General features: G+C 40.0%; 1 protein-coding gene across 1 annotated transcript in view; it reads left to right on the forward strand.

Moving 5' to 3' along the window:
* SORCS1 (sortilin-related VPS10 domain containing receptor 1) overlaps positions 1-24848 on the forward strand; it is a 456202-nt gene that overhangs the window by 389017 nt on the left and 42337 nt on the right. The window contains exons 18-19 of the mRNA XM_004680456.2: positions 7002-7173; positions 21923-22109. Coding sequence (XP_004680513.1) covers positions 7002-7173; positions 21923-22109 — 359 coding nt within the window. The remainder of the gene's footprint in view (positions 1-7001; positions 7174-21922; positions 22110-24848) is intronic.

A 24848-nucleotide genomic window follows, 5' to 3' on the forward strand; every position in this document is an offset into this window, starting at 1 on the left:
GTATTCATTTGTGCAGTGTCTTGTTTGTTAGTGCTGAAATAACCCCAATTTTATTCCTCTTTGTGTGTCTATCTGTGTCTGTAAATATCTCAGTTTGCACATACACACGCACAAGCTCATGTTGTTATACTTGTGTATGGTCAAATCTTGTTTATGCTGTTTTGGTTCCAAGGAACACACTGCAAATTTAAGTTGCTAAATTAACTTGGACATCGTTTGTTTCATGCTAACTGTAAAGATTCTGTAAATATAAAAAAGTCAGGATTGGGCTGGCTTATTCTGAGCATCCAAGATAATCTTCTCAAGAGATTTCTTCTTGCTGTTAAGCTGAAGATATTTCTAGATGTGTTTAGAAAACATGTGTATAGAAATCTCTGTGTGTGGCATTTATTTAGAGGAGCCATCAATCCCTTATGGAAAAATGTACAGTGTTAGCCCTCAGTGCTCCTAAGGACTGGTTTCTCAATATACAATGTGGATATTTATTCAGGAAACTTAAAGTGAATTTAAACTATCATCAATTCAGTATAAATATAAGAACATTTAGTTAGTCCAGGAAAGAAAAAAATACACGTGTGTAAACTCTAGCAAAATAGTATCTTCTGTTCTATCAGCACACACCTGGAATGTTCAAAATGCTTTCTGCAAGCATATTCCTTTCTACATCAGAGAAACACTCAGACAATGGTCCCATCACTGTTGATCTGGCCTCCCTATTTCTAAAATCCTTTGGAACTATGTTCTTTTCCCAAGTGAACCTTTCATAGTGCTAGTTAGGGATTTTGATGTTCTGAGTGATCTCAGCAAGAATCTTCTGTGTGCACCATGGAGAATAATTGCTTTTAAAAGCTGTGCATGTGTTTAAAGTCCACAGAAAGGAAACCACTTGCATTATTTACAGACTCACACTGCAGGGGCCGTGTAGCTGTTTTCAAGCAAAGTGCCATGCTGTCCTGCAGCAGATATGCAATAACTGTTGCTACAACGCTGGCTCTTCAGAGTGTCTGTCTTTCCATGTTGTCATGGGATGGTCTCAGGGTCAGGGAATGGAGAAGGTGACTCAATGTGCATGGATACCTAGGACTCATGGGGCCATTCTTGCCCACATTGATGGCCTGGCCAGCGAGATGCTCACCCAGGTGGCACAACACACGGACTGGGGCACAGAACCCTCATTTGTCCCCACTGTGCCCTTGAGAAACTCCAAGCTGTGTCACCTGTTCCCTAGAGAGGGCTTGTTTTGGGTGATCTTTGGAACCTTCAGGCTCTGCCATATCTGTGACCTGTTTTGAATATTCAATGCTAGGATTTCTTGGGCTGCAGGTGCTCAAAATCAGGGAACATTTCTTTGCCTGAATTTATTGTGCAATTAGTTGACACCAACAGCAGATTATTTTTTACTTTAGCTATTGAGATCCTTTTCTTTTCAACTTTATTATGATACTTCATGACAAGTTATTTATTTTATGTGGCCATATGTTGCTTTTCAACAAGTTGGCATTCACATTCCATTTATTTTCAAATTGAATGACCTGTGCTTCTATCCTGCTTAATGCCAGAAAAGATTTTTCCCCTTCACTTGGTTTTCTGTCTCCTGACACCCCCCCCCCCCAATCCCAAGATCTACTTACTCAGGTTAAGGGAAGAGTCCTGAGAACTATTGCCTTGAGGAGAAAAACTTGGAAAAGCTGTTTGCTCAGCCATGAAACTCCTTCATTTTGAATGTTGATGTGTATGCTTGTGAGATTATATTGACTGTGAGCACACCTGCATCTCTCAGCACACCTCTCACGTACCTGTTAGAGCACATGTAGCCCCAGCGGGGCATATGAGCATGTTGCTGAAGCGTCACAGTGAGTCATAGCCAGCAGTGCTAGGCCTGTTTCCTGGAAGAGCGCTGTGGTCCCTGTTCATTAGCACTGAAGATTCTCAGCTATCGTTCTCACCATTGTTATCCTCAGGCAGCTTCCCTGAGTGGAAGCACCTTTGCCTATTTGGTAAGCTACTGTAGCCCTGGCTAACCAATGCCAAATATCTATAGTTTAAAACAGATCTTTTAATTGACCCACCCACTCAGATTCACACTGCTCCTTTTGACCATCACATAACCTGCATTGCAAAGGAGGCTGGTTTGGGAAGATTTTATTTTCTCCCATACTCTTACCCAGACCTAGTCCCTCTCCATCTCCCAGTTGTTCTCCATTTCTTAAGTTTAGTTTCATGGTAATAAGGAAGTTTTCCCTTGAAAGTAAAGGCACATAAAAAATACAACCGAAGACATTCTTTTCATTGTGAGCACAGTTAAGGGGCTTCACAGCTCAGTTGAAGTAAGACCTACCATGGCGAAAAGGAGACCTCGGGTTCTAGCTCTGCCTTGGTTATTGTGTGTTAGCACTACTGTGAAGTAGGGGGAGAAGCGACTTCAAAGAAAGAAATGCTTTTGAAGCTGATTTTTAGAGAACAAGTAGAAGCTTCACGTAAAGAAGGCAGAATGACCATCCCCGGCACAAGGAGGCAGGTGGGCTTCAGCAAAGCCTGGTCATGGGAAGCAGAAGGCAATGAAAGGACCGAGACTGCTCTAGAGAATATGGTCAGGTCAGAGTAGAGAGCTGTGTTTTGAACCTGAACTTCACCTTTTATGAATGAACCCATACAGAATACTAAATGACTTTAAGAATGATTTTGATGTGACTGGCTTTGATCTTAATAACAATGATAAAAAGGAAGCGTCTCTTTTCAAGGAGTGTGCTTGTTTAATAAGTTACTATTTAGTATTTGAATTACTTACTTTTTATAACTATTAAATATTAATTTCATACAGTATTACAGATTATGTGCTAAGCCATTTTTTTTTTTAAAGATTTATTTATTTGTGCATACAGAGCTGGGGTACAGGCCAGAGGCTCAGGGGCGGCGAGAAGATTCACCAGAGACAGAGCGGGGAGCAGAACAGGCAGATCTACGAAGTACACTGCTGAGGGGAGCAGCGGGCGGGTCAGGATAGGTCTGCCGCGCCATGTGGTCACCTCCGGGGCAGGCGGGAATCGAACTCATGCAGAAGTGGCTTTAGCTTCTCAGTGCTGCGCTTTAACCCACTGCGCCACCAGGGAAGGCCCTTTTTTTAATGTACTGCCTCATTTAATCCTCCCAAGAACTCAGTGAAAGGTTCTGTAATTGTCTCTATTTTGTAAAGAACCCAAACACTTGAGAGAAGTTGGGTAAATAGATCAGGGTCATGTAATAAGTAAGAGCCTACCCTTAGACTTATACAACACTCTGTTGGTAACAGTTACCCACCAGAGCACCAGTCCTTAATCCTGATTGCACATTAGAACCACAGGGGAGTCCTCACCCCTAGAGGTGGTCCTTGGAATCCATATAGTATGAAAGTGTCACCTAGTGATTCCCAGGGGCAGACGGGGTCTCGGTCTGCTGAGTAATACTACTCTGTCACCCTAAAATACACTGAATAATCATAAGTGTCTGTATTCCACCACCACCCTGAATCATAAGGGGATGAAAAATTACTAAATAGTACAATCACAGAAGATGAGACTTTCAATGATTTTCCTCTCATTTTTATTCTTACAAAGGAAAGCTGTGTTCTTCATCTTTTTATGACTGGCAGGCAGCACAAAAGCAAAATCAAAGAAGCTAGGGGTAAAAAGGAAAAGGTGATAGAGGGGTAGCAGGAAGTGAGTAGCTGAAGTTGGGGCTGTTGAAGGGATGAGGAACCCTCTCTACTGATGAGCAGTCGGTAATATCAAAGGCACATTAGCAGAGCATCTCCGTTTCAGTAATTGTACAAAGACTGCCTTGCCATTACAAAGCACTTTTCTTCTTGGCAGGTTAAATAATGCTTTACCAACTAAATGCATCCCAGTAATATTCAGAGCTTAGGTCCAACATAATCATAAGTTGCCTTGTTATTGCGGAGGTAGCAGCCCCATTTAATAACATATTAAATGCATTATTCATTTATGTAACTAAGACCCAGGGACAGCTGCTGGGATGAAAATAGAACCATTCTGTAATGCAAAAAGCAGGTGTGTGCTTGCTTTAGTAAATGAACTCCGTATTTCTGCACAATTTTCTTCTAAATTTCAAGGACAGGTCTGGTAGGGCTAATGTGATGCCATTTTCACCCAGGAAATAAAATGATTTCAGAATGGATTTTAACAAGCGTTTAAAAAAAATACCAACAGTCTTCTCTGTGGCAGAATCCCAGGGGAATGCATTCGTGCTTTGGATTTAAACAGAACTCCTATTGCTGCAGGATTCAGGAGAGCTGGGACAGTGATTGGTCATAATAGCGACAAACAAAAGGAACGTTCCCCGGCTGATGATGCTGGTGGTGGTGGTGAGCCCGGGCTTCTATAGCCGCTGGCCAAGACAATCACAGGTGTTCTTGGATGCTAGTGATTAAAAATCCCAGGCTGCTGTGACTTTGCATAGTGTCTGGTCTCTGAAACACATAGGGAGCTGAGTTTCCTATATACAGTGAGACTCACCAGGATGCTGCAATCACCACATGGCATTGTTGGTTAGTTTCTTGGTACCATTGCTTGTACCAGGATGCTACCACTCTTCCATGGCTGCACTTTTTATCTTCTTCTTTCTCCCTTCTGTCATTTTTTTTTTTCTCTTTTGTGGGTATAAACACCTACAATGAATTTTCTAAACGCAGTACAGGTGATAAAATTCAGAATGCTCAGATGGGATAATGACCAGTCAGAATGGGTGAGAACTTAGTGCAAGATTTGGGGTCTATCTGTACAGGTGTTAACCCTTGTACAGAGAAACAGAGGCTCCAGGGATAAGCATCAGCATGGTAGGGTTAGTGGGTGAGGGGCTTGAAGGCTTTGGGAGAGTGATAATAACCAGTTACTATGCAGATATTTCAGCATTTAAACGTTCAGTTATCTAGGTGTCACCTTCTGCATTTTCACCTGAGGGATGAAGATATCCTCAGGGAGCTTGATGTTCATAGTCACACCCACAGGAAGAAAATCATACAAGACAGAAGTGGTTCCTATGAAATCATAGAATTCCTGTGAATTTTAGATGAGGAATTATCTTATTCCACTTAAAGAGGCAGGGCAGAGTAAAGTCAAGTGGTGGGTCCCAGACAAGTTGCCCAGCACCCTAGCAGTGTGATCTTTGAAAACTAGTTAAGATTTATGCATGTTAATTTCTTCATCTTAAGATTGCAGTGTCTTAATAAGTACTACCTGTCTTATCAAGGAGATTTTGATGACAAATGAGGAAGCACAATGTCAATATTTCAGCTTTATTTGCTTTTCTTTTTAATCACTGACTGGTATTCCATTGTGTCACCTCTTTTATATCAATTCATTGATGGACATTTAATTTGTGACAACATGGTTGGACCTTGAGGGCATTATTCTAAGTGAAATAAATCAAACGGAGAAAGACAAATACTATATGGTTTCACTCAAGTGGAAGACAAAGAAATAAAACCAATGAAAAAATCTTAGACTATAATAGAACAATATGATTATTTCCAGAAGATAAGGAGCCTTGGGAGTGTTGCATAGCAGAAGCTGGAAAATAGCCTTTACTCGTGGTCATTCTATAATACTATAACCCAACACACTTCAGGAAAATAAATAAATGGCTAAACATGGACTTAGCACAATGACAAGGCTATATTAGTTACTCTCTAATCTGGACTTCTTACTATCGTAGTGTCATAGTTATAGAAAAATAGCAACTGTAACTTAAGAGGTAGGTAAGTTTTAGGCAACTGATAGGACATACATGAGGATACAGAAACAGAAGGAGTAACAGCAAAGAAAAATGTTGAGGAGGACTGAAAATAAAGGTCTGACTAGAGCAGAATAAAGTAGTTATTGAGGAATCCAGAAAATTAAAATAAAGTTAGGGCCCTCCCTGGTGGTGCAGCAAGTTAAAGCACAGCACTAAGGAGCTAAAGCTCTTAGCTAAAGCACTTCCACATGAGTTCGATCCCTGCCCTGGAGATGACCCACATGGCACAGCAGACCTCTCCTGACCCACCCACTGCTCCCCTCAGCAGTATACTTTGTCAGTCGGCCTGTTCTGCTCCCTACTCTGTCTCTGGTGAATCCTCTCACTGCCCCGACCTCTGACATATACCCCAGTTCTGTATACATAAATAAATCTTTTAAAAATAAATAAATAAATAAAGTTAGCTGGTGGAGGGCTTCAGGGGTAAGATGTTAGGGTTTGCCATGTATCCTAAGAGTACTTGGAAGTCATAGAGGTCTTGAAACTGTGAAAGAAACAATTATGATGCTAAGTAAAAAATATTAGTAGCATTTTACTAGCACTTGTGAATCGTCAGTATGGTATTAAGCATTTTCTATAGAATAAATTTGTAGAATAATACATTTTCATGTGTCTTAGAACTAAAACCAAGCAGAAGAGTAGGAAGGATTTTCTTAATCTTCAGACTGAACTCCTAAATGTGGAGTTTCCTTAATATCACCAGAAGAATCCTCATGAGATAGTGACTAGAAACTAGCTAATGTATCCAACTTTGTGCATCATACCATTAATGCAGCTTCTTCTCTAAGGGCTGATAGTAAATTATATATTTTATAACAATCTAATTTTTCTCTGAAATGCAAACTTCCTTTCAATATAGATTACTCATTCTAACCCGCAATTACATCACCTCTGAAGTATCTCCTAGTGGGTCTCTTAAACTAGATTATAGACTTATCGAAGGCAGGGATCAATATCTTCTGTGTGTTTCCCCACAGCTGCAAGATGAAATGATTCATGGATTGACTAGATGAATGAAAGGTGCAAATTCAAATGTTAGTTCCTGTGATGATGTATCTGTCGCCTGCTTTATATAAATGAATCTCATCCTTAGACAGCATGAAAACTAGTTCTGGTGTCCCCGGGACTAGGCAGTAAACAAAGCTCAAAAAAATGGAGAGTGATCTGAGTGGTAATGAGCAGGATTCCAACTTGAGCTTTTCTCCCTGCAGGTATCGGAAGGTGGTTTCCAATAATTGCACTGATGGCGTGAGAGAACAGTACACTGCCAAACCCCAGAAGTGCCCGGGAAAGGCGCCCCGGGGGCTCCGGATAGTCACCTCTGATGGGAAACTGACAGCAGAACAAGGGCACAATGTCACACTCATGGTCCAGCTGGAAGAGGTAGGACCATCCCTTCTCCCTCCACCATCTAGCGCCAGTGACTACACCTGAGAAATCAGTGTTTTGTGTATGCATCTTCTGGGGTTTACTTACATAGTCTTTAAAATTTTAGATGTAGTTTAATTTTTATTCTACTTTTATGTCCTTTGGTTATTATGGGTGTAGTTTTGTCTTCACTGACACTTTTCAGTGTTTTTCATTCCACTGCAAGTTACTCTCCACTTTGACTTTATACCTGTTTCGTGGGGCTGCTATTCAGATCGAGCCACACCTTAGCGGCATTGTTAGTGGGTAGTTTTCTCAGAATACATTAATGGCACTCCTAGAGTAGTTTACACATGTGAACTCCTCCAACTTGCAAGAAGCTAAGGCTTTCTTTCTCTCAATTTGAAGTCTTAGCTTTTCTTTTCCAAGAGCAACATGCTGTTCATACACATAACACTAAGACCCATTTAAGCAAAATGGGGTGTAATTTCACTGGCATTTTTGTAGCACTTCAGGGATCATCATGAGCATCAATTATTATTTGCCAAGGTGTGGTTGCCTGGAATTTCCAAATGTTGAGGTGGTAGGTGAAATACATACTTTGTATTTTAGAATGTGTACAGGCAGTCTGTCATCTTGTAAAAATGGAAGATCGTCTCTAAAGGATAAGCACTTTCATTAAATGATCTCCTTTATGAAACATCGCAACCCTGCCTTCAGCTGCATTTCCTGGGTCCCTGAAATACATCCAGCACTGTGTGAAGCCTCGTGAATACAAAGGGGTTTAGAAAGTGAATAATGACACGGGATTAAGATGTACACATTGACTTCCCCTTCCTTTTCTAATAACCCTGTGACTAAATCTTTCATATGCGTTCACATCACCTGATGAGCTTGTTAAAATATTTTCTGGGCCTATAGCCAAGCTTTTGATTTAGCAGGTGGAGATAGGACTCAATAATATTCATTTCTAACAGGTTATGTATTGTGCTTCAAGAAAATAAAAGTACAAAGGGAAAACGTCAGGGGTATAGAGCTCTCTTGAGAGGCTTTGGAGTATGACTTGAAGGGGGAAGATGAAGGAGTTAGAATAAATAACTTTTTCAGGTTTGATCAAGATTAGTGATATTTTATTGCTATAGAATTAGCAACTATAAAATAACGTGTTTGCGTTTGGCTCAGGTGAATCTGACGCTTCTGCCTGAGGACCACTTTGAGAATCACCGCTTCAATCTGACGTTGCTATTCTCTCCTTCATGAGTGCCTTTCAGCCTACATAGTCTTCTAGATCCTGAAGTTCCCAAATTCTTCAGTTGGAACTAGAAAAGACACAGGCCAATTTTGGTCAATTGCAGTTACTCTCACTTCATGGAATTAAAATGTCTCGGGATCTCATCCTGAGGCTGGGCAGACTAGTTTGCAGTGAACCCAATGTATGTCTGTATATTTAAAGCATGAGTAAGAGAGAGATAAGGAGAAAGAAGAGAATAAGGGAACTATCAAGAGGATTAGGAAGTCTAAATTATTTTCTAGAGAGTGGAAGAATTCATTGTGCTGAGGCCAATATTTTATACTACACTTCCCCTCAAGAATTCTCACACATCACAGTACATGAGGTCTGATTGTAGACGCCAGTAGAAGGCAAGACAGAATCTGTTCTCGCAGCAACTATTGGTGCGAGGCTAGAAGGCAATCATTTGTTGCAGGGTCACCCAGGCAGCTGGGCTGATGAGATCCAACCCCTATACAGTGAAGCATGAAGAAGTAGTGCATGATAAGTATCCTATGTCTTTTTCCCCCTTGAGTTATTTGACAATACCTGAGTGACACAGGCAAACAAGAAAGGAGTCATTAAGGGGATGAGAAGTCACACAGTGTTCTTAGAAGTTTTATATTCAAAGGTGATAAAAATATGAATTCAAGGACTGTCAAGGAGGAGAGACTTGAAAAACACTATGAGATTGGCACTATGAGATTGAAAATCTGGAAAATTCTCTATTAGAAGTAAGAATAAACCAGAATTATACCAGTTTCTGTAAACTTTGAAATTATTTTACTCTCTGAACGATTTAGTATGAATTTTCGACCATTCTAAATATTCATGAGAAAACCTAAGACAAATCCTAAATAAAAATAGCATAAAATATTACTAATATTTTAGTAATCTACATTTACACAAACAATTAGACAAATATCACAGGACTATCAAGAAACAGGACTCAGAGAAGGGAAAAAAAAACAACATTTTCCTGAGATATATGGCTTATTAAAGTAACAATGATTAATATATTCATGAATATACATCAAGATACATTTTACTCTGTAGAAGTGATTAGTAGAAAATAATCATCAAAGGGGAGTTGTAGAAATAAAAACTCATTAGCTGATACTGAGAACAGAGCTGGGTTTACAGCAGGTGGCACTTTCATGAATAAAGTATCAGCTTAGTGGCAGGTAGGACACCAGCAAATATACCATTTGTAGCATGAGAGAAAAACGATAGCATATAGAGAAAAATGATAGACAATTGAAAAATAGTGGCAAAGACTAACACAGACATAGTTATAGTCCTAGAAGGGAAGGCCAAGAAAAGGGAGAAAAGGAGCAGGAGAGAGAAAATGTTCCAGAATATTCCAGAATATATCAGCTTTTCAACACACAGATTCTGGAGAATCGGCAAATTCCAAGCAGGATAGGTACAAAGAAAAACCATACTTAGGTATTACATTAAAACTAGAGAAATCAGAAACAAAACAAAACAAAACAAAATACGAAAGCACTCAGAATAAAATGTAATGGCATCCATCTTTGATGTGCTGGAGGGAAAAAAAAATGAAGGTAAAATAAAGACATTTTTCAGACAAATACAAACTGAAATTGAGTCAAATCAATTAGTTTCTACTAGAAGAAATAGAAAATTCTTTAGTCATGTAGAAAATGGCCACTGACAAAGGCACAGAAATAATGGAAAGAAAGAAGAGCAAGGAAGAGTGTTATATATATAAGCAAATTGAAATCAGTGATCACTTTACAGACCAATAATGATAATAGCTATGAGACAACTATAATCAGAATTAAAATACATATGGCAGTAATAATGCCATATGTCAAGTAAAGGGATGGAGAGTAGTTTAAGTTCAAATAAATGTCTTTGAAGGCATAGTAGTGTTAATTTTTATTAGACACCAACATGTCCAGAATGTGTGCTATATCTAGCATAATAACTAAAAGAAGAGAAAATATTTTAAAATCAATGTATTGATAAGAGAGTTGGAATAATATTAAAAGTGTCTCATTGATCCAAGACAAGGCAAGACAGAGAAGAAAAAGGGCATGCTACAATTGAGACAAATAGAAGAAATACTAAAATTATAGATATAATATAAATATTAGCAGTAATTTTATAAAATAAATAGTGATTTTGTCACCTGGCTAAAAGACATTCCACCAGAATTTTAATTCTTTATGTTTATGACTCCACTAGAATTAAATAGTTTCAGACAGAGTCCAAGGTTTAAATGATGTACCCATATGCATACCCCATTAACCCAGCGCCATTGTAGGAAAATTCTTATCCCCGCTGAATTGCTATGTGCCTCTGACATAAACCAGTCACCATATATGTATGGATCTACATCTAGAATCTGTGTTAACTACTAACTTCAGACACATTTTATTTTCTCTAGATATAGAGTAGTCTTGATATGTGGCATATAAATCCTCCAAACAAATAAGAAATCATATATCTCTATATGTATGCATATGCATACATAAGCAGGTATTCATTTGCATATATAAATATATGTATAATGTATAATTGCATGCAAGTACAAAATAAACTGAACTACTATTTTTCAGTATCACTACCCAGAGACACAGTGGAAACAATTTGAAAAATTTAATGAATGGAGGGATATACCATGATTCTGAGTTGGAAGATGTAATATTATGCAAATGTACCAGATTTTCCTACATTGAACTTAGATTCAAGGCAATTCCAATTAAAAAAAAACATATTTTTGTGAGTTAAAATTGAAAAATAAGATCATAAAATTTATATGAAAATCCAAAGATTCAAGAATAGCAGAGATGATCTTGAAGTGACTCCTAAGATTGGATGACGGATACCAAGATTTATTATAAAGTCCTTGTTATTAAGAAAGTGTGGTGGTAGAGTGATAATATAGGTTATGTCCTATGTACAGTAGATGTCCAGTGAGGGGAAAGAAAGTAGAGAGTCAAACAACCATAGTATATGCTCACTTTCCTCATGACCAGTGAGGTTCTGCATTCAGTACAGATCAATGATTTCAATAAATGATGCTGCAATGTTGAAGAACTATATGACTTGACCTCTTATAATTTACACACATATACACATTTCTAACCTGACTTTTAATGTAACTTTAAAACATAAAGCTAAAGTCTTTAAAGGAAAACGCAAAATTGTGTGTTTACGACTGTGGGTTAGGCAATGATATTTTTAAACAGGAAACAAAACTCACTGAATATAAAAGAAAGGATGGCTTAATTAGACTTCAATGAAATTAAGGATTTATTTTGTTCAGAAGACTCTCAAAAATTAAAAAAAAAAATAAGCCTCAGAGGAGAAGGTATTTGTAAAACATACTTTCAATAAACTCAACCTAGAAATATATTTTAAAATTCCTACAAATCAGTCAGAGAAAATGTGCCAACCTAATAGAAAATGTCCAAATAAATTAAACGGTTTCTTAATGAAGGTAAATAGCCTGTAGGCATCTGAAAAAATTTCTTACCATCTCTTCTCATCAAGGGAATGCTCTGTGATATTACTATGCTCCCCCAGATGATTTATATTTTATAATGTTAATAAAGTTTGGTATTTCTGAAAATATGGGGCATCTGGTTATCCATGCAATGCTGTGTTTGGAACATAGAATGATTCCACTATTTTGAAGAATAGTTACTCTAGCTGAACATTGGACAATCTATGCTATATGTAGAAAGAACAAACTTAAAAATGATATAAAGAAACCAGACTGAAATATACATATTATTTATTGCTACTGAGTTAAACATTTTTGGTGATAGAAATGAGAATAATTATTACTTTTGGAGGAACATGAAATGTGTATTCCCTTTGTAAAACTCAAGTGCATATTTAATAATTGGCACTTTTTTATGTGTATCACACTCAACAAATGCATACTTAAAATAATTTAGTTATTCAATTAAAATATGGTACTTTAGATATGTGTTTAGATCTTTAGGGGGAAAAGGCAAAAAAAAAAAAATGAAACCTTTGGGCGACTATTAAGGAAGGATTCACTTTCTGACCCAATACTATGCCCTGTGTTTACCTGGATAGTGAACATCCATTTCCCAGAGACTTACCAAATCAAACTATGATACTCAATGCCATTTTTTGAAGCAGCAGATATTTATGCCAGAGCAAATCTCAGAATGCCAAGGTTTGTTGCATTTCTAAGAGCATAGTAGAATAAGAGCTGACACAGGATTCACTTCCGGTCAGCTGAACCTTTGTATAAATGATGGAGTGCAACCTCCCGGGACAGAGGCCAGGCTCTCAGCTGTTCAGCTTTGCTTTCCATGTAACTGAGAGCATTAGCCCTCTCAAAATTGGCTGAGTTTGGGGAACAGATTGAAGACTGGGTCTAAGATGTGTAAATTCATACCTTCTGGGCACAGGAAAGGGGAAAAAAAATTCTAACAGGTCAGTTCATTCCTCGTCAGTGGGCAACACTACAGCCGTGGAGATGAAATCTGCTGCCTGCAGTGTCAGACCTGGGCTCTGGATGCTGTGTCTGCTAGACAGTCAGACAGCCCTGCAGCAGGAGACCCCAGGGACCTCACATTTATTTCACTGCTGAGTCCCAAGCTCCCTCTATGGAAGCATCCTCAGTTTCTCTTTTAATCTCTGGATTGTAGACATTAGTAAGGGTGACACATTTAGGGAACAATGCAGAATAAAGAAAACAGAATGTCTCAGAAATGTGGGGGAGTCTTGAAAATTGGTACAATCCATAGTGGCCAACATTCATTGACTAGCTCAAGTTATGGCCTTTTGTGAGTGCTTTCATAGATTGTCTCACTTCAGTACCACAGCAACTCTGTGTGAGTAAAATTACCACCACCATTTGGTAATGGCACAACTGAGGTAAAGACAATCTGAGTAACTTGTCTAAGGTAACACAGGTACTAAGTAACAGAAGTGGGATCAGAGGCAAGCTGTATGGTGTTCTACTGTTCTATGATTTCTATGGTAGAAAGACCATCATAGAGTTTGAGACTCTTTAAAATGCTATATTGGGGGCAGGTGGTAACAAAAATCAGGTTGTACAAAGAATAGGCCAAGTTTTCTGTGCCCAGATCAGTGTGATGAATGGCTGTTCCTGCGTCCTTAGACACTGGCCTATATGTAAATGAAGGACATATACAGAGACCTGAGCAGTCAGCCTCTCCTGTGAGTGGTTAGACTGGTGCATTTATCTATTTGTTCTTCAACAAATATTTTACTAAATTCTAATTTTTAGTTTGTAGAAACGCAGGTTTGGTTTAATTAGGAACACTCTTGTGTCAAGTTTTAAGTAAAAATCAAGCCACGTGACATGGAAAATACTAATTTATATTCTTTAAAAGAAAGAGAAAAAATAATCTTCTTTTTGGCATAACCCAGTAAGTTATCAGTGCCATCATGTAAGCTGCACTCCATCATTTGAGCATCATAAGTAACGCCAAAATTGGCTGCAGCTGTAGTGTCTCTGCACACATGCCTGGCATGTTGATAGGAATTCAGTGTGTGTATATTTGGGTAGGCCTCCCCCTGGGGTGTAGGGATAACACCCAAACTTAAAAGGAAAAGTCTGAAAATTTGAATGAAATTCAAACATGTTAAAGTCTTCATCTAAAGTCAAAATCCCTTCTTTTATTCTGTACGAGTGCCTGTCCTAATTCTAACATAAGGACATCAATGAAAACATTAAAACCAGAACAAAGAGAACTTTTCAACAGATGCAATCAAAAGCTAGATACACTGATGCTGGCCTCCATGCACAATAATATATACGCAAACCAAAGTTTTGTAAATTGACATGTGCAAGAAATGGAATTTCTTCCTACAAATCATATATAAAGTCATCTTTCATATCTCCGTCAAAGAAATGACTTCATAATGCAGTTCCTTCAAAATCCCACAGCTTGCCTCACCTGTTAGTAAGAGAACCATGTAACTGTATTGAAGTTCATGAAAATCCCCATTGTCAGTAACCCCACCTTTGATGCTTTCAGGGTTATTGCTGAGAATAATCTTAGTGAGAGAACTTTCACGAGGAGCAGCAAGGCAAAGAAGCCTGTCATGTTCTACCATTCTCTGTGCAGGACACACCTGTTACATGTATGCATGTACACCACCTGTGCATGCACACACATTCTCTCACACACATACACACACATTAGCATTTGTGTGTCATGTTCCTTGAGAGCAGGAGCAGTTGACCCAGGGACCAATCAAGAGGAGAGAGGAAGACACTTTGAGTCCATCTAAGAAGCTAAACATTCCCCAGCTTTAACTGCGTTTTAGGAAGACAATCGAAGGTGCTTTGCACTGAGACCCAAGTGTCCAAAGAGAAGCAACATCTCTGTGTCTGGAGACTTGCTCAAGATGGATGTCCTCTGGACCACTAATGATCACCTAATGAGTCTATAGACTTTCAATGCAGTAAGTCGGCTTCGCAGAGAAATACATCACAAGAACTTGAAGGTATAGGATGAATGGTGAAGGGCTTAATCAGTCTTACGAACTCAACAAAGCCATTTGGAAGGTGTTCATTTGAGAAGTTGTAGTGTATGCATGTTAGGGAAGATAATTAAATCTGATTTAAACATCTGGAAGAATAAAGAGATGCAACTCCCTGTATAACTTAAGACTCTTAAATTAAATCCTAGGCAAGGGACTAAAATTAAAATTTTGATCTGTATCTCATTGTTTTAATACTTCAATTTACATTCAAAGACTGGAACCTAATAAGCAAAAATCATGGTTATGACTTCTATGGGATTTAATTCCAAAAAACAAAGGCACTTTCCTCATTTATGGACTTCAGTGATCCATAATTTCACATATACAGAAAGACTCACGGTAGGATAAAAGTAACCACAATGCAATATCACTTTATAAATATTGCAGGATGCTGCCAGCCAGCAGGTGGGAGATAAGATGATTTTATAAAATTTTCCTTGAGACCCTCATTTGTTGAATTCCTAAAAGAATTTTATTTTATTCATGTGGAGAAAAATGGAAGCTTTCAGAAGTGACAGAGAGAGTTAGCAGGCAGTGTTAAGTCAAGGCAGGAATCAGTCTCTAAAGCCAGCTCAGATCTGACCTCGAAGCATCAACTGTTTTCTCCTTGCACACAGTGGAACGGGCTGATTTCAGTGAGCTGTGGAGATTTGCGAGGCTTCCTCATGTTTTATTCCTCACTCCAGTCAGCATTATTCTCTTTGACTCTAGCATGGTAATTGAGCAATTCATTTCTTTTCCCTTGTTGCTTCAGGTTAAAAAGAAAAGGGAATGAGGCAGGCAATATTGGTTGACTCTAACTAGAAGCCTAGTGTCTGAGGCTCGGGTTGTCTTGGTTAAAAACTTTCTGAGGCTCCACTTTCTACTCCCCTCAGTGCTCATCCTGATACACTGGGTTGTCATTCTTTGGTGCCAGCTCCATGGACTTCCCAAGCGCTGGAGTCATGAAAATCTTCAGTGTAGATTGTCAATCTCATCTGCTTGGGCCTTGCAATACTCATGTTCCATTTCATCCACAATAGTGACCAATACTCCTGAATCAGAACTTTACCAAATCACAACGCTTTTCCCCAAGTGTTAACTTAGTTTTCAGGTCAGCTTTGTGCTTTAACATTCATTTTTCCATAACTGTCTACCTTCCAGTTCATTCCTCAACATAACCCATTAATGCGCAACAGAAAGTCTCCACTATATCCATTATATGAAATTAGTACCTAGATAAGTCCTTCCCATCATCCCTTTTCATAACCTGAGAGCTGAGGTTATTTCAGCAATCTGAAGGGATGTTGGAATAGGTGCGGGTATCCAAGAATGTGACGACAGGATTGATAAAGACGGGCCTTCCCTGGTGGTGCAGTGGGTTGGAGCACAACACTGCAAGCTAGCTGCAGCCACTTCAGTGCTAGTTGATCCACATGGTGCAGCAGACCTCTCCTCACTTACCCGCTGCTCCCCTCAGCAATGTACTTCATCAATCTGCCTGTTATGCTCCCCACTCTGTCTTTGGTGAATCCACCCTCTCACCACTCTTGCGTCTCTGGCCTATAACACAGTTTTGTATGCATAAGTAAATAAGTCTTTAAAAAATGGATTGATAAACTCACACACATTACAGGCTATCTGAACCAGAAATGACTATTAGGATTACCATTACTCTGCCCATCTTTAATTTGCAGGTAAATAAATTGAGGTCCAAACACAGAACACATTTCCAAGGGTACATAACTGATCTGTTGACTTCCAGGTCACCGCCTAACTTCCACAGGTCTCCTTTTCTACATATGGTACCCTTGTAGAATTCTGTAAAGTCACTTAGCTCTCAAAGCAACCTAATAATTTGGAAAGTTGAAATCATAGAACCTTATGCAGAGCACAGCTTTGAAACTGAAAAACACACATAGAGCATGATTTAAAGACAGTTAGGAACTACTCTCCCTGTTGACCTAGTGAAGCAACCTCAACTTTCAGCAATGGCTGCACCTCTTGAAAGAAGTACCAGGAAGAATCAAGATATTGCCTGAGAAGATAGAGCATGTGTAGCTAGACGAGCTTTGGGTTCTGTAACTTCACTATTTAATAAAAATTTTGGTACAAGTTGGCATTCCTCCAAAGAGTTTTAATTGCTGACATTTGCAAAAGCTCCCTGGTTTCACTTGAGTGAACCCATTCTTCAGCACTGGGAATGAGCACAATAGAATCCTTGCAACAGTCTTTTGTCAACAAGTCTGAGTACTGAACTCAGAATTAAGAAGAACTTGGTTCAAACTAGTCATGTAACTAGGTCAGTTCTAACAGCTTGAGTCTTTTAGTGTTAAGATTTTGGTGAAGCCTCAGGCAAGCCCACTATTGAGCTTTGCAGGGACCAGACTCTGACATATGAACCCAGTTTCTGCCAGCAGTGGGTCCCTAATGCCTTTAGCGGCATCTTAGACTTTCATTTCATGAGGAAGGCTGTCAGTGTTGGGTTACTGTAACATTTGTTTCCCCATTTTTCTCTGAGGCCATATTACAGAAACTGATAGGTTCACACACCTTTCATTTTTCAGGTTAATCTTGGCTTCATTGTGGCCGCTTGATATATCGTTTTTCTATCACACAAGTCAGTGATGCCCTTGGAGAATCCCCATATGAATTTCATATGATTTTGTACCTTTCTGGAGCTCTTCTTTTGAGCTCATGTTCTCAGTTCTGTATCTGTATTCTCATGCATGAATAAATGGAATTAGGTCTAAAGACTTGTGTATGATAGTTGCAATATTTTCAATCATGGGTTCTATTTCAGGAATAGTGATGACTTGTGACTAGTTGGATTGTAGTTATTTTCAAATCTAGGAAGATTTTCCTGACTATTATAGACAAGTACCTATTATTGCCCCATGTTCTTCTCTTTGTGGCTTGAACATGATACCACCGTACCAGAGGGAAGATATAAAAGCAGAATATAGAGTTTATACCAACTCAGCTTTCCACTCCAAAACAAAACTGTCATCAGAAGGAAAACTTCTTCAAAGTCAGGAATGGAATGTAGGGAGACATGGAAGTTGTGTCTTGTTACCGCCTCCACTCACTTTGAAGGAATTTCAATTAACCCTGAATTAAGGAAGCCCCCACAGCTTCCTCCCCACAGGCCCTGAGCCAGGAGATGGTGCCGGGTGTCAGGTGGGTATCAACATTTTTTGTTTTAATTCTATAAGAGATGCTGATATCAAAGGCTGAGATTTACTGATTTCAAAAACCAATAAACTAAGAAAGTTAATTCTGACAGGAAGGTGCATGTAATTTCCTGCTACAGCTCATATTTCAATCTACCATCTTTTACCCTCGCCTGTCCCCTAATTGGCTTCCCAGAATACTTGGGCCTCCTTCCAATTCACCCTCGAAAATTGTAGCCAGAGTGATTTTTTGGAATTAAAAATATCATGATGCCATCTTCCCCCAAGCCTCTGTTGAGACATTTAATGGATACCCATTACTGTAAGGCCTGAAGAGAAAGATCAAAATCAGAAATCAGGCCCTCAAATTCTAAAATACTTTTTTTCCTCTACATCCTCTTTTGTAACATGCTCCGTTCATCTCATCAATCTTCTTTAACTGCGCTACCCACTCTGCCACAGGGCCCTTGCTCATCTGGTTCCCTCTGTCCTATTTTGCCTGAATTTCCTCTCCTCCACCTCATTCACTCATGTCCCTTGGTAAGTTTAGTCCTTTAAACCTTCTCAGTTCAGGTACTACTTCCGCTGAGTAGAGTTCCTTGACATTCTCAATCACATCAGATTCTTAGCTCTCTACCTCTCCCTATTGTACAAGCTTACAGTACCACATACCTCTCCTTCATGTTATTCATCCCCTCTAATGATTTTATGTAATCAAAGTCTGTATGTTCATGAAAGCCCAGGCCACATATGTTTTCTTTGGTTGATTGCAATTTACTTACCAAGGTTCCCCATTTAGTGCTTGATACAAGGCGGCCACTGAATAAATACCTGCAGTTGGTTGAATAAATGAATGATCGGCGTGTCGGTCAAAGCAGGGGATGTTTGCCTACTCAAAAGGTTATAGCTTTCTTCCCTTTGCTCTATTTCTTATTCTCTGAAATGTGTTGACATTCCAGTTTTGGATGGTAATTAGAGCCCCAAGAAGTCAGAGGATGTTGACAAGTGAGCCCCAAAGTGATGTGGTACAGTTGTATTAGGATTACCAGGCCCACAAGAGTACTGAAGGCCAAAACACGGGATTAAGCTCATTTGAGGCTTCAGAAGCTGGCATGAAATCTGCTGCCTTCAGCTGTCAGCGGTGGTCCCTTGATACTCGTGTCTCCTAGTGCAGGGTGCAAGCCCAAAGTCTGTGCCCACATCAGGAGGCTCTGGGGACTTCACATTTGATTAAGGGATCCCATGCCTTAGATTATATGAGCTGTGAGGTACATGGTACACCTACTATTTTCATAGCTTATATCAGATAGATGGAAGGAGGGAAAGAAGGAAATAGATGTCCCTATTGACCTAAAAGTTTCACTCTGTAGTGGCAGACTTACTGATTAGATGCACTACTCCAAGTACTGTATTGCTATCTCCCTTCACCTCTTATATACATAGAGAACATTGTTGTGCATGGATAATTATGAAAGACCAGCATGACAGTCAGTAAATGATCAAACAGAACTTGGGAGATTTATGTAATAGATGAGATCTGTGTTCAGATTCACAAAAGGAGAGTGGTAACTCTCAGACATAGAGGGCAAGACAATGTAGGCAGACTAAAAATGGCAGCCAGAGTTATACTTTTCCCAGTTGCATGGGTGGCTGTTCTCTCAGGGGACACTGAAGTAGAATCAGCTGGTGTATGTTCTTCTGACCTCTTGCAAATGAGGATCCTTAATGTATACTATGAATTCTCAATACATTTATTTCTATCTCCACCTGCCTATATGTCTACCTATTCATCCATCCATCCATGCACCCATCCACCCATCCATCCATCCATCTCAAAACTCTTGCTTTTTTTTTATTCGCTGATTAATCCTATCTGGTCCTGATATTCCTTGGGACTCTTGTCCTAATTATTGTGAGTAGATTATAAAATTAACTCTTCCTCCATGTTCATGCCTAGTGTTGGCTAAACAATAATTTTCTGTTGGAAGTTCAGAAAACCTAAGAATGGAAATAACCAGAAACAGGATGAAAAATTGATTGTTCCACATTGCTTGTCCAAATGAAGGACAAGTCAGCAAGAACGGTGACATTTATATTTATTAGGGAAGGGAATTCATGTAATTGCACAATGTCTGGGCTTATGTCTGGATATTTGTTTTGTCATTTTGAATGGAGTTTCTTTGTCCACCCTAGGGGAGAAGTTTTGTCCACGTCCTTCCAGAGAGTGAGCAGCCAGGTGCCCCCTACAAAGCTTGGTGGGGCACAGATCGAAGGATTAGGTCACATAGATTTATAGGATTTGAACTGCTTTTCCTTTCTCTGTGAATTAATCTTTTAAATGTCAGCATTTTAAACTTGGCCTTTTCAAAAAATATGATGCCATATGAACCTTACTTAATCAAAAATACATTTTGTTCAAAACTTTTTGAGTTTTTTTTTCTCCCCCAGAAAATGGGAAATGCTAACAAAATGAGCAGAACAAAAAGCCTGCTAAAGAATGGTCTCTGGGTGAGGGAAGCTGGGTTTGTCACTAGGGTATGGAAGTCTTTGGTTCTTAAGAACCTCAACTATAATTCTCAGAGCTATTTTTTTTAATGGCTTGGAATATTATAAAGCAGGCTTTATTTTCTGCACCTGTGGGGAATTTAGAATCATGATTATAATCCAGATTTCAATGGGATATTGTGCATCTTTTATAGCTGCATTGTTGTACACTGATTTGGTTTGGTGGAAAAGCGTATGATACTAATCACTCATGTTATCTTTCATGTCTTAAGCAAGCATGATTATAATCCCTTATGTGAGTGGATCATGCCCATTTCATAGCTGAGGTAACCAAGAACTGAGAAGGACCCAGGACCTACCTGAGGCATTAAGGGCAGATGGGAAGGCAAATTATCCTAATACGGAATGTCTTTATTGATGATTTCTACAAATGGATTTTCTGTCTTTGGTGAATAAACCAGGCCATGTATACATAGAGACAGCATTTGAGAAATTCTCAAATTTCCAAATCCAAATGTTAAAAATATTTGGGTATCCAAAGTTAAAAAATAAAATAACAAAGGTCCAGCCTGGAGGAGCCCACAATGCGTCCTTCACAACTCTAGGTTCCCTTGACAGTGAAGGCCGAGCAAGGCCAGACACAGATCTAGACAGTTGCCACCAGCTAGCTGTACACCTTGAACAAATCTTTGACCTTGCCTCAACTTCAACTTCTTCATCTGTAAAGTGGATCAATATTGCCCCTTTTTCTCCCCAGGATAATCAGACCATGTCGATGGTATAAGTCATTGAAGTATAAAAAAAAAAAAAAAAAGAAGAAGAAGAGGCATATAATCATCTTAACTAAAGCATATAATCATCTTAACTAATAGTAGGACTGAGCCAGCACCATGTCAGGTGTAAACCCAGGTGTCTCCCAGCCTTCTTCAGCTAGTTAAGGAGCCAGGAAAATAAGGGATATCGGGGTTCTGAACAGGTAGGAATGGCGCGGTGTGTCGGGAGTGCAGGCCAAGCTGTGTGCGTGCACCTTGTACCCATGTGGATGACAGGACTATAAGCAGCCCTCAGAGGAGCTAACTATCAGCTTGAAACTGCTCATCAAAACCTTAATTTCCCAAACTTGAGTCGTTTGGTATCAGTGCCCTTCAGCCTTGGAGGGCGTCCATCTTCGAAACTGCTACCTGCAGGCTGTCACAGGCGGGTGCTCCAGCTAGAGGCGGTGGCACCACTGCCATGCCCGAGCCAGGGCCCGGACACGCCCTGCCACAGGGCTCTCACTCCCTTCCCCCCTGGTGTCGTTTTTCAGGGTGACGTGCAGAAGACTCTCATCCAGGTGGACTTTGGGGATGGCATCGCCGTGTCTTACGTCAACCTCAGCTCCATGGAAGATGGGATCAAGCATGTGTATCACAACGTGGGCATTTTCCGAGTGACCGTGCAGGTGGACAACAGTCTGGGGTCTGACAGCGCCGTCCTGTACTTACATGTAACTTGTATGTTATTACTGTTGTTGGCTTCTGACATACCCTAAATACTGTGTCCTTTTGAAATTTGACCTGAGGTTTCCTGCCTGGAAGAAGCTCATGGTTACCTTTCAGCGGAAGGGAAAGGAGAATAAGAGAGCTGAGTGGGGAGAAAGCAAACAAACCCGGGAGTAGGATTTAAATAACCTGAACCCTACTTTGCTTCCAGTTATTCTCCCTCCACTTTGCCTCTTCTGGGCGCCTGCAGATACAGCAGCTGTTGGAGCTGAGCTTGAGCAGCTCACTGAGAAGTTTGGGTGAATATAAATTTTTGGGGGTGCTCAGAAATGTTTGAAAACATCCCAAAGCATTGAGATTTAGCACAAGGAATTTCTCCTTGCCTGATTATTCTTCTTTCCCCCTGTTATCTCTAGGAATCATTCTTTTTAGACCTTTGCTCTTAAACTCTGTTTTCTTAGCTTTTATTTGTGAATGATTGCACATTAGAAAGAAGATGATGCAAAAGAAAGAGTGTAAGCTACAGTAAGGAATTATGCTGAAACACAGTTCCAAGAAATGCATGTTCCCCTCATGGAGGGATGTAAAGGTATCTATAGAACAAGGCAGTGATAGCGCCTCTGTTGGGCTTGGTAAAAAACGTTCTATGAGTGCCTCTCATGGTAGGTGTGTAGACAGCAGCAAACTGGCATAAGGCTCATTTTGGTTGCTAGAGAAATGGTTTATTTCAACTGAAAGTACTTCTTTTTTATGCATGGTGTTGTTCAAATTAATACCAAGTTTGTTTTTATTTTTACCAAGAGTATGAAGACAGGGCAGTAATCACCTTCCCCTTATCCATCAAACCAAATTGAGTAAAGGTGGTAGCATCCAGAATCTTTTCTTAAACTGTTCTACTCCAGTGGGAGAAGACTACTTAGGGGTCCCCCAAAAGGTTATTTGTTACTAAGGGTTCCTGGTCTCCCTATAATTCTCGACCTTTATCTCCTCTACACTCATAGGTAGGTGCTTTGAAGAAACACACTCTCCCTTCTTTCTTGAAATCAAGGTTTACAAGACTTGCAGTAAGCCAGTTCAACCTCCCCTTTTTTAGCTTCACTTCATTAAGCTTTCAGGTGTCAGATGTTGTTCTAAATTATGTCTATGGGTATGATCTCACTTCTCCAAACAACCTAGTGAAGAGGGCAGTATTGAAGAATCTGCAAAGAACAGAAGCACAGAGAATTTAATGGCCCATCTGGAGTCACAGAGCTGCCTAGGAGAACCGGGCTTCAGACTCCATCCAGCCTGCCAGTCACAAGGACTCCAGCTCTCGAACTTTAAGGTTCCTGCCAGCCGCAGTGGTGGCTCTGGTCAGCATCACTCAGCCTTGCCAGCCCTGTGCCTCTCCACATCACTGCAGGTGGACCCAAAAGAACATGAAATTTAGGATGATAGAACCACAAAGATTCAAGTTAACTTTTTAACATGTTTCTTTGTTTTATGTTTTATTTTCTCACACACTGAAAACACATCCACATACATTTTCCTGAGACCTTTGAAGGAAAGTTGCACAGATAGTGTGTTTCACCACTATGTCTCTGGGTGTGTAACTGGAAGAGCTATCTCAGTCCAGTTACTGACATGGAGAAATTCGGCATAGATACAACTTTATCTAATCTATCGTTGCTATTCTAGTCTTGTAATTTCATCGAATAATGTCCTTTACAGAGACTTTGCCCTTCAAGTCTGGGATTAGTATTACATAGTAAATTCCATATTGTGTCTCCCTCATTTTTTCTACTCTCCTCAGAATATGCATCTTCGTCAATACCCTTTTGAGACTCCCAGTTCACATTGAGCACATTATTCTAAGGGTGGTCTCATTCAGTACACAGGCGAGGAGATGCCTAAGGCCATGACTCTGGATCCTGAGTAGCAAGACGCTTATTATGGCAGAAATAACCTGCCATAGGAATGAGGGTTAGGAGGTCCAGATGGCAGCCCAAACTCCTGGCCAAGTGGCTCCATTTCTGACCCTGGATTTTCTCCCTCACATGAGAAAAGCATGTCCTGTTTCCTCAAGGGTCTACCAAGCAAAATACGCTGTGGCCTGTGAACCAACGAAGTCTGATTTTCTATCATCACAAAGTAGCACGTGCATCTGTGCTCGGGGCACTGGAGGGCCGCTTCCACCAGCCCTGCAGCCCGCCCTCCCCTGCTCCTTGCCCCCGGTGGCCTGCCTGGGTCTCTCCCAGAGACCTGTCTGGAATACAAACCCCTCTACTGTCCACTTCCGAAAGGTGATTTAATTCCAAACAGAGGTTTTTTGTTGTGGTTTCTTACTATGGCTTGCAAAGGTCATCAGAAACAAATGGAGATGATCTTCCTGCTGTACTATTTCCAGGCATGGCGACAGCTCTCCGTGGGCGGCAGTGTAATCTGGTGTAGCCTGACAGCTAGGAACTCCTTGGGGATAGTCTTCGCTGTGCTCTGCTAGTTTGCAAACTAATGAGACACCACGTAGCGCACCCGGGCTTGCCTTCGGCTGGTTGGGACAGAGGTTTGAGGACATGCAGATTTCTGCTCAGAAAATTGTTCTATCTCAGCCAGTCTTGAAGAAAAAGAAGTCCCTAAGCATGTGCGAACTTGCAGAATGTGAGGTGAAAAGAAAAGAGGAGGTGGGTATTTAGTCCTTCTCAAACTGCTCTTCTCAATTAGCCCCCATGTAAGAGCCATCGGCAGATGTCTCTCTGTTCCCACCAGAGGAAA

The sequence above is a fragment of the Condylura cristata genome, unplaced genomic scaffold, assembly GCF_000260355.1.
Source record: "Condylura cristata isolate star-nosed mole 26May11 unplaced genomic scaffold, ConCri1.0 scaffold00011, whole genome shotgun sequence".
NCBI lineage: Eukaryota > Metazoa > Chordata > Mammalia > Eulipotyphla > Talpidae > Condylura > Condylura cristata.